This window comes from Ailuropoda melanoleuca, chromosome 1, assembly GCF_002007445.2.
Source record: "Ailuropoda melanoleuca isolate Jingjing chromosome 1, ASM200744v2, whole genome shotgun sequence".
NCBI classification, from domain to species: Eukaryota; Metazoa; Chordata; class Mammalia; order Carnivora; family Ursidae; genus Ailuropoda; species Ailuropoda melanoleuca.
Window position 1 is genome coordinate 168,359,053 of NC_048218.1, and position 11,091 is coordinate 168,370,143.

General features: G+C 43.1%; 1 protein-coding gene across 10 annotated transcripts in view; it reads left to right on the forward strand.

Annotated features, from left to right (window-relative positions):
* ITPRID1 (ITPR interacting domain containing 1) overlaps positions 1-11,091 on the forward strand; it is a 138,324-nt gene that overhangs the window by 88,769 nt on the left and 38,464 nt on the right. For 8 of the 10 annotated variants that reach the window (XM_034670055.1, XM_019799697.2, XM_019799698.2 and 5 more), the window contains exons 10-12: positions 6,745-6,827; positions 7,211-8,339; positions 9,035-9,222. In XM_034670055.1, the coding sequence (XP_034525946.1) occupies positions 6,745-6,827; positions 7,211-8,339; positions 9,035-9,222 (1,400 nt within the window). Of the gene's footprint in view, positions 1-6,744; positions 6,828-7,210; positions 8,528-9,034; positions 9,223-11,091 lie in introns of all 10 variants that reach the window. The other 2 variants (XM_034670032.1, XM_034670074.1) reach the window with 1 other exon arrangement.

Genomic DNA, 11,091 nt, shown 5'->3' on the forward strand with positions numbered 1-11,091 from the left:
TCAATTTCACCAGAACTGTCACAGAATTTTCTGCCCCTTGGGGACAGAAAAGAGGGGACTACGGCAAAGAAATGAGTGAAGTGGAATAGACCAGCGTAGATGGTGAGCCTCAGGGTAAGGCTGAAATATTTCTTTTGCTCTACACTACTGCTGTGGACAGGACACCCCCAAAGATTCCTTTTCCTTTTCTCCCTCCCTCATTTATGTTTCAATTCCATAAACTTTATTTTTCCTGAGCCTCTAGGAACTCAGACTACACTAGGAGTAAAACTCTCTACTTCGGGTTCAAACATTTTTAATTATCAACTCAGCTCAGGAAAGCAGCCCTTGGGGTGGACTTTTCTTGGGACTTCTAGCCATTCCAGGGACTCTGGCAGGGCCCTGGCTCCTTGGTTCTGTGGTTGGTGTAATGCTGCCACCTGCTGATTATTGGGACAAAGTGCCCGAGGCATGTGCCTCCTCGCAGGCAGAAATGTTTCAAACTTAGTAGACAGGGAAGCAGTCCTGCCCAGGCAGGGTCCACCTAACTGGGAGGGTAAAGTCTGCCTCTGTGAAGACAGGCCTGTGCTGAAAAAGGTAATTTTTAACAAATAGTAATATTAATAATGGTTCACATGAATGATATTTAACAATATTAATAGTGATTGAGTTCTAATTGATAACCTTAAGAGGACGTTCTGCAGCAAAAATTTACATATGTAATTCGATCATCTTTTACATGTGCATAGAGTCTTCATATATCCAGTATATATTATTAGAAGGTATCCTCATTGCAACCCCTCAAGTAACCCACCATTACCTCATTTATTCTTTTCCCCATGAGGAGACACTCAGCGAACGTTAAGTGCCATCCCCAAGATCACACCGCTAGGAAACAGAAGAATCAGACTCTGAAGCAAGTAGATCTGGTTCTGGATTTTCTAAATGACTCAGTTAAGGGTCCTACGTGGATCTCAGTAGCATACACTGTAGAGAAGTTGGCCCCCCTGGAACTATGAGATTGGCAGAGTAAGGGAGCCAGCAGTCTAAAGCGACATGACAAACCCATTAGGGGGTTGGTGGTGGTTTGGAACAGGATCCCTCTAGTAGTGGAGGGTTTGAATAATTAGATCTAGCTAGGAGAAAAGGACTGGTAGGTAGAGGTAAGGTGGGAAGTCAAGCCCTAATCTAGTGAAGTAAGGCAGAGCTGTAGCTCGTTGGGCATATTAGGAGCCTGTGGAAAATCCCATTGATGAGGCTTCTAAAATTCTCCCAGTCTTGGCCTAGATAGTTTCAGGAACTGGGCTGTGCTGGCTGGTGGGTGCTGGTACTACTTGCGTTACTCCTGCTAGATGCCATACTGTCTTCCCTTGAGTCATGTGTTATGTATTAGATGTGTTACATATTAGGTGTGAGGACATGGGCGTGACAAACAATGACATTTGCGTTTGTCTGTTTGTTTAATCATCTAGTGTAGCCATCCTGGGTGAGGAAGCGTCTCATCCTTTGTATCATTTAGTTGCTACAACCTTAAGAGAATATTTAGAGGGGCGCCTGGGTGGCACAGCGGTTGAGCGTCTGCCTTCGGCTCAGGGCGTGATCCTGGCATTGTGGGATCGAGCCCCACATCAGGCTCCTCCACTATGTGCCTGCTTCTTCCTCTCCCACTCCCCCTGCTTGTGGTCCCTCTCTCGCTGGCTGTCTCTATCTCTGTCAAATAAATAAATAAAATCTTTTTTTAAAAAAAGAGAATATTTAGAATCTGCAAACCCCAGTTTCAAGATGTCTATCATCTAGTTGCTGAAAAGGTGATCTATANGAGAGAGAATATTTAGAATCTGCAAACCCCAGTTTCAAGATGTCTATCATCTAGTTGCTGAAAAGGTGATCTATAGGTGGGGAAGATTTTTAGTTCTCCGAAGAAACTAAACCATCTGTAAGTTGGCCCACACTTTGCTTGGTAACTCTCTCTAAATGATTCAGATGCATGTATTGGACTTCTGAAGTACAAGATAAACACGCCTCTAGTCCTGAGAGACCTGTGCCCAAATTCCACCACTTGATCTCACCGTCAAAGAAAGGCTCTCAAAATCTGGTTGTTTCACAAATTCACTTAAATGAGTTTATCAGAGGTTATTTTTGTTGTTTGTTTTTGTTCATTGTGCTTTAGACTAGTGCAATTAACTGATGGTAACAGTTATAATTTAAACGTGTCCTTCTTAGAGGAAATCACTCTATCTTTTAGGGACTCTTTACTTTGGTGGTTGTTTATTTTCATTTGGACCAGATTGATATGGACCAACCAGCATATGGAGGAATGAACACTGATATAGAGTTTTGTTCTGCTGCTCGAACGTATAATTTCATCTTAGGGTTGTAAGAAGGGGAAGAGCAACCATTTTATATGAAGCTTATATATACTATTCTTACTCAAGAGTAGTAATTGCTTAGGGATTGTCTAGAAAGTTTAAGGGAGTCCATCATGGCTTTATGGTGCAAATCTTGCACCAAAACATATAGAAAGAAGAAGAGGTTCCAAAGCTGTTTTGTCCACCCTTCAGCAAGTTTCAGCCCTGCTGCTGAGTATCTCCGGGCCCCCTAACGTTTTCATGGTATGAAGATGGAGAGTGAGGGGTAAAGTCAGTCCCACCTTGCTCGCTCCTGTCCCGTGGTCTGTCTACTGCAAAATGGCTCTGGGGGCTAAGGAGAAAAGGGGCCGTGGGTCCTGAAGCATGTAAACTGGGATGGGAGACTTGTGTGGAAAACTCTTGAGAATGGGTCCCTCACCCCACTCTATAGGGCTATTCAGTGGAGGGGATCCAACCAAAGTGGCCAGGGCCCTTTGTGTATTACCAGAAAAACATTTTATATTCTGCATTGAGCATTTGAAAGTTTTCTGCCATAATCATCACTGATTTCATACCCATAGTTGGTATAAGGAGAAAAATAGGTGATTTTTTTCTAACTCTAAGCCAAAAGTTTTAATATTGGTTGAGCTCATTATAACAGGAGCAGTGGGGTCTCAAATATTACACCATATTTTGTAAATATCACACAAGTAAATTTCCTATAATAAATACATAGTGTGTGTACACTATTTCCTTTGACAACAAGTAAACAAGCATTCTATAATCCAGGCTAAAGTCTCTATGAAGATTGTACATCACAGTTAAAGGAAAACCTCACAGGGAGTTCCTTCCACACAAACTACTTAATTTTATAACAGGTGATTTTTTGGTTTTTGCTTTTACGCTTCTAAGTCTTTGTTATAAACCTCACATTACACTGTTATTATTTTTTGTTTAAATAGTCTGTTATTTTAAGAGATTTAGAGAATTAAAAAAAAATATTTAAAACATACCCACACTCAGGGCGCCTGGGTGGCTCAGTCAGTTAAGCATCCAACTCTTGATTTTGGCTTAGGTTGAGATCTCAGTGTACTGGGATTGAGCGCTGCATCGGGCCTGCACTCAGTGGGGAGCCTGCTGGACATTCTTTCTCTCTCTCTCTCTGCCCTTACCCCTTGTGTGCTCTCTTAAGTAAATATTAAAAAAACAAGGGGCGCCTGGGTGGCACAGCAGTTAGGCGTCTGCCTTCGGCTCAGGGCGTGATCCCGGTGTTATGGGATCGAGCCCCACATCAGGCTCTTCTGCTGGGAGCCTGCTTCTTCCTCTCCCACTCCCCCTGCTTGTGTTCCGTCTCTTCGCTGGCTGTCTCTCTCTCTCTCTGTCAAATAAATAAATAAAATCTTTAAAAAAATATTAAAAAACAAAAACAAAAAACCCACAAACTTACCCACACTTTTTTTTTCTTTCAGTACTTTAAAGATGTCACTCCACTGTCTTCTCGATTGGATCATTTCCAGCGAGAAACTCACAGCCTTCCTTGTCTTTGTTTCCCTTATGAGTAATATGTTTTTTTGTCTCTGGCTGATTTTAAGGTGTTTCTATTTATCATTGGTGTTGGACAATTTTCAATCTGATGTGCCTTGGTGTAGTTTTCTTCATATTTCTTGTGTTTGCAGTTTGTCGAACATCTTGTTGTTGCTGTTGTTTTTTGAATTCTTTCTTATGTTAGTCACCATACAGCACATCCTTAGTTTTTGATGTAGTGCTCCATGATTCATTGTTTGTCGAACATCTTGAAACAAACTTTTCTTTGAAACATTTCTTCCAGTGTTTCCCCTCCCCTTTAGGATAGTCCAGTGACCTATGTGTTCAGGTACTTGGTTTGTCTCAGTTCACTGATGTTTTTTTGATTTTTTAAATTTTTTTCTTTAATCTCTGTTTTTTATTTGGGATAATTTCTACTGCTATGCCTTCAACTTCACTATTTCTTCTGCAATTTCTAAAATGTTATTAATCCCATCCAGTATAAATTTTACCTGAGACATTGAGTTTTCATCTCTAGAATTGCAATTTGGGTATTTTTTAATATCTAGCAGTCTCCCCTTATAACATAGTTAATCTTTCTTCTAGCTTCTTAAACATATGGACTGTATCATAGTAAGTGTTTTAATGTCCTTGCTTGCTAATTCTAACATCTCTGTCAGTTCTGGGTTCATTTCAATTGATTGGTTTTCTTTCCTCGCTACGGAAATTTTTCTGCTTCTTTACATGCCTGGTATTTTTTGTTAGATGCCAGATATTGAAGCTTTTACCTTGTGGATGCCAGATATGACTTTATTTCTATAAATATGCTTGAGCTTAGGTCTCGGACACAGTTGTGTGACTTGGAAAGAGTTTGACCCTTTCAGGTCTCACTTTTAAGATTTGTGGTGTAGGGAAAATGCTCATTCTAGGCCTAATTATTCCTCACTCCTGAAGCAAGACCCTTCTGAGTCTCACCAGTGCTCTGTAAATTGTGAGGGTTTAGAATCTGACTGATGGAAGCATGCACTATTCCCAGCCTGGGACTGCAGGCACTGTGTCCTCTAAGCCTTCCCAGTAATTCTTTCCCCAGTCTCTGATGTTTCCTCACACACACGAGCAGATCCGCCCTCAGCTAAATACTCGGGAGGGTTTCTATGAGTTCTCTTTGTGAAGATCTCTCCTCTCTCCTACTCTTCCCTGCAGCCTCTAGCTGGCTCAGTCATTCCAGTCTCTTAATTGTGTCTCTTCAACTCAGGAAGTCTGCCCAGTTCTGCCTGGGTCCACCCTCCCTGCCTTCACCACAGCCTGTAAACTATCTCAAGGTTGGAAGTTGGGTGATTGTAGGGCTCACATTATTTGTTCCTGCCTCACATGAACAGCCATTTTGAATTACCTGATGCCCATATTCTTGAAATCATTTTTTCACATACTTTGTCCAGTTTTTCAGTTGCTCCAGGTAGGAGGAAAATCTAGTTCCTATTACTTCAGTTTGCCAGAAGCAGACGACTTCCTTAAGTCTCTGACCAGTCAATATTTTCCATATTTTACCCTTAACTATACTATAAGAGAGGTAACAGCAAGATCAAAGATATTGTTTTCTCAAATTTCTTCCATGTCTCTAGGACTCAGCTATTAAAAACTTATATCCTCTGATTTTTATTTGACACAGAGAGAGAGGGAGAGAGCACAAGCAGGGGAAGCTGCAGCCAGAGGGAGAGGGAGAAGCAGACTCCCCGCTGAGCAGGGAGCCCGATGAGGACTCAATCCCAGGACCCTAGGATCATGACCTGAGCCAAAGGCAGATGCTTAACCGACTGAGGCACCCAGGTGCCCCAAGGCTCCTCTTTCTGCTTCGTGTAGAAAAAATCTTAGAAACAAATCTTACAATTAAATCTTTATTTAGCAAGTTCATCCTCTAGTAGACACCCGTATGCCCACCCCTGCTAATACAACATATCTATGGTAAAAGTTTAGATAGATTGAGAATTTCCAGATGCTCGTATTTACAGAGTCATTACCTGCCCTCACTTAACATTGTTCTTTCTCTGCCCCTTCCAGCCTTTTGCAATGACAAGAAAAGCAGTCTAAAACATGAACATGAACTTGTGGTCATAGAGAGTCCACATGAAGCTAGTAAAGTTCTTATCCAAAATTTAGTTTAAAAAAAATTATATATATGTCTTGGGCAGTTAGGGCTGCTATAACAGAATACCACAGACTGGGTGGTTTATAAACCATAGAAACTTATTTTTCACAGTTCTGGAGGATAGAAATTCAAGGTCAAGGTGCTGACAATTTCAGTGTCTGGTAAGAACTCACTTCCTGGTCCACAGATGATCATCTTCTCACTGTGTTCTTACATGGTAGAAGCGGCAAGGGAGCTCTCCTCTCTGGGGTCTTTTTTATAAAGTATTTTATAAGGTACTAATCCCATTAATGGGAACAGAGCTCTGTCACTTCCAGAAGTCCCCCATGATTTAGGGGGGAACATAATATTCAGTTCATGCGGAATATATACACACAGATATACACATTTGTTTTTTATTGTTTTGTCAGCATGGCATTTAAAAGTTATGCATTTCCTTCTGGATTTTCTTCCCCTTATTAAAGATGCATCCACAATCATTGGCTCTTTAGTCTTAAGAGATGGTCGTCCTTTCTCCTTTATGTCATGTTTTACTCCTTGTATCAAGAAACCAGTGACACAATTTTAGATTGACCCTCTGACAGTCAAGAAAATCAATCCTTGGAATCCCCCCGTTCATGTCTGTCTCCATGCAGTGGACATTTATTGAGAATCTGCGGCCTGTAGGCACAGAGAGGGCTTGATCTCAGTCCTCCTGACAGCCAATTTCCCTTCACTGACCCCAGGCCTCTTGACTTCTTTCCACAGGGGCCACAGTGAACAGAGAAAACAGCTGCCAGTCTGACAGCAGCGGGTTCCTGGATGACCCACTGGAACCACTGCCCCTGCAGGTAGAGGGCCGCTGGAGGGTTGGAACAGGAGTAAAAGCAAAGATAAATAGAAAGCACACCACACTACCGCATTTGGAAAGGACAATCAGCCCTTCGAAGACACGCACCACAGGCATCCAAGGGAGGGGGACCTGGAGTCCCACTAACCAAGGTGCCAGAAGGCTTAGTGTTCCTTTCCTTTGTATTTTCTTTTGATTTTACCCAACAGGGAAGCTGAGACTCATAGATGGAAGGGCTTAGTTAAAGTAGTATGCTAATGTAAACCTGAGTTTGTGACCTTCTCTCCGGACTCCTAGGTCAATGGGAATGATAAGACACAGACACACACACTTCTTAAACCTAGTGCCTCCCCCACCCTCCTGACCCCTTTGCCTTTACCCCAGTTTCTCACACAGATGCCTTCCTTGCCAAGCAGCCAGAGTCCTACTGAGAGTGGATGTGGAAAGCCAAGGGATCAGAGCCGGTGCTTAGTGCCGCCCCAGGACTGCCAACAAGAATCGGGTGAGTCTGATTCCAAGAGTCTGGTGAGCACAGCCTTTTCAAATCAAGACTGCAGTGTCGTGGAAGAAAAGGCCTCAACATCTACGGTGAAGAAAGAGTCTCCTTTTGAGGATATGGAGAAGCAACCAGAGCCGTTGACCCCAGATACAGCCCTTGATGAGACCACCAGAGGGGGAGAACACCCAAGGAAAGACAGCCATCCGAGGCAGCACCTGCCTGTGCCCCAAACTGAAGATGAGGCCATGGTGGGCACACTTAGCTCCAGATGTGGCTGTCCTCTAGGGTTTATGGTGCCCCACCTCTCAGGTGTGAAGGATGGGTTTCTGAAGCTTGATGGAGCTGGGGAAACATACGTGCAAAGCCACCACTGCAAATCGCAAAGATCAGCTGGAGTTGATCCTGCTCACGACAAGCTCCTTCACATAGACTCTGAGACCCCAAGAGGAGCAGAAAGCAGCAAAACCTATACTGACCCCAACAATACCTTACTGACAGGAGAAAGCCCACCACAGTATGTCCCCAAGCCCAGTGATGTCATGTCCTGTCCAGTTGACCTTATTCAAACATCCGAAAAGTTTTTTCCCTACCTAGATAAACTGGCTGGAGATACTCCCCAAGCAAAGCCACCATGTAGTGCTTTGGGTCAAATATCACACAGCACAGAATCTGAGATGGGAAAGCTTCCTCCGAATGCTGACTCAAACACTGTTGGTTCCAAGTCTGTGACAATCCAGATGTCCTCCAATCTGGCATCAGCAGCTCAGAATGCTGTGGCTTTGGGGACTTATTCTAGAGGAACAACTTTAGAATGCACTATGTGTGACCCTGCTCCCACAACAGAACGAGGACTGGAGACAAAATCAAGACAGTGCCGTGATGTTTCTGTTCAGACCAATATATGTGAGCCTGGGCCCTGGCATTGCTGCTCAGCTCCAAGTAACAAGGCCCGGCGCCTCACCAAATCCGTCTCTCTAGACACAGGCTTCCCTTGTATCTGCCCAGCGGGCAGCTGCCACGCTGTACCCACCCCCTGTTGTGTCTGCTGTCATCACCATCTCCACTGCCATTCGGAGAGGCAGAGCGCCGGCCCTAGGCCCTCAGCCTGTAGGCACTGCTCATGCTCACACAATCATCTGGAAGCCCAGCTCATGAAGACTTTGAACGTCCTTCAGGACTCTGCGGTGAAGGAGCTGTGTTCTGTAAGTATTCACCTTTGCAAAGACGGGAAGGCAGAGGGGAAACATCACCTCAGGGATCATGTTCAGGCCTCCAATGCGAGCTCTCAGGGCATACCTTCCCATCTCAATTCATGAGTAATATCTGTAGAGTGCTTTATAGCAAGTTTCTTCTTATCTGATATGTCTAATCACCTTCTGAAGTAAGGAGGCAAATTTCATTATTAATCCCCATTTGACAGAGGGATATAGAATAATAAATTCAGGGGCGCCTGGGTGGCACAGCGGTTAGGCGTCTGCCTTCGACTCAGGGCGTGATCCCGGCGTTGTGGGTTCGAGCCCCACATCGGGCTCCTCTGCTGGGAGCCTGCTTCTTCCTCTCCCACTCCCCCTGCTTGTGTTCCCTCTCTCGCTGGCTGTCTCTGTCTCTGTCAAATAAATACATTAAAAAAATCTTAAAAAAAAAAAAAGATAAGAGGAGAGCAAAGCTGGATAAAGGCGGCTGGGTGCAGAGATTTAAAAAAAAAAAANGCCACGCTGTACCCACCCCCTGTTGTGTCTGCTGTCATCACCATCTCCACTGCCATTCGGAGAGGCAGAGCGCCGGCCCTAGGCCCTCAGCCTGTAGGCACTGCTCATGCTCACACAATCATCTGGAAGCCCAGCTCATGAAGACTTTGAACGTCCTTCAGGACTCTGCGGTGAAGGAGCTGTGTTCTGTAAGTATTCACCTTTGCAAAGACGGGAAGGCAGAGGGGAAACATCACCTCAGGGATCATGTTCAGGCCTCCTGAACGCGAGCTCTCAGGGCATACCTTCCCATCTCAATTCATGAGTAATATCTGTAGAGTGCTTGATAGCAAGTTTCTTCTTATCTGATATGTCCAATCACCTTCTGAAGTAAGGAGGCAAATTTCATTATTAATCCCCATTTGACAGAGGGATATAGAATAATAAATTCACGTGTAAGGTTTTAAACATTAACACATCTATACCTCATCTCCGATTCCGTCTAAATGAACAATTCTCTGTCTTAAATTCATGTAGCTGAATAATCTTGCACAAGCCATTACATCTCTCTGAGTCTAGTTCCTGCTTTGTAAAATTGGGAGACTATTCATGCCACGGACACAGGATTATTTTAGGATTAAGTGAGAGAAAGCTTGTAAAGCACTCAGCATGCTCAGACACTCAGCACAGTGCCCAGCCCACAGAAAGCCCTAGAAAATGCTAATTGAGTGGCTCCTATTCTTCTTATTAATTCTCATCACTATTTTATTATTGTTCAGCTCTTGAATCTAGATCTTCTCTAGAAGATCTATGTCCTATAGAGGGACTCCTGCTCCAACTTGGCTGAGTTTATTTAAAAGTGGACATTGAGTTTACTGAAAATTGAATGACCCCCAACCTGTTCAGCCCCTGATAAATCAATAAGCATTTATTGAGTCCTTCCAGTGTCCCCTCTTCAGTGATTCTTAAGGTGAGAAATGATCTAGACTGTCAAGGTTAGCCATTGATTAAAAAAAATTAAGAGTATCACACATGAAACCACCTGTATTGAAAGTGAGAAAACAGAAAGGTGACACAGATAACATAGGGCTACAGCTGTCCAAAGGAGACGGGAGGGCAACTGTAATTTATTAAGCACATACTGTTTGATGCCTGACAGGTTACCTTCCCATTCTTTTAATTACACAAATATTTATTGAGTGCCTATGCTAATCACTTTTTTTACCATATGTCGAGTAACCCTCATTTTCACNCCTGACAGGTTACCTTCCCATTCTTTTAATTACACAAATATTTATTGAGTGCCTATGCTAATCACTTTTTTTTACCATATGTCGAGTAACCCTCATTTTCAGCCATGCCATAAATCCTGAGTCCCTCATATATATGCCGAGTCCTCCCTCTTTTACAAATGAGGAACCTAGAACCAAGAAAGTATAAGTTTCCAATTTCCCCGCTTATAAGTGGTAGTCCAGATTCAATTCAGATCTAGCTGACACCAGATTCTTGGACAATACACTCTAGGCAATGATGTGTCTAACTTTAAAATATCTAAATCTATAGAAGTGTAATAGCAACATGAGAAAGTGATTATGTAAAAGATAAGGCGAATTACTACATAGCCCTTCAACATCTAGAAATCTGCATAAATGTTATATAAACATAGAGAATCAATGAAAGATAAGTAATTTACTACATCATTTTTCAAACTGCAAGGTTTCAGGCATTTGGAATATTTTTAAGTGGGTCATTAAAAGGGTTGAACTAGTAAAAGAAGTCATTGAGATTAATTCTGTGTATAATATTATCTAAAAGTTTCATGGGATTGAAGAACAAAGGCTGGGGTTCGTCGGACTATCAAAAGACCCAGGTTCAAAGCATACAGCATATTAGCAACCGTCACCATTATCGTCATTAATATTTATTAAGGATTTTACATGTTGTAAGGTGGTGGGTTTGGGGGCACCTGGGTGGCTCAGTCAGTTAAGCGTCCAACTCTTGATATTAGCTCAGGTCTCAGGGTTGTGAGATCGAGCCCCACGTGCTGGGCATGGAGCCGGCTTAAGATTCTCTCTCCT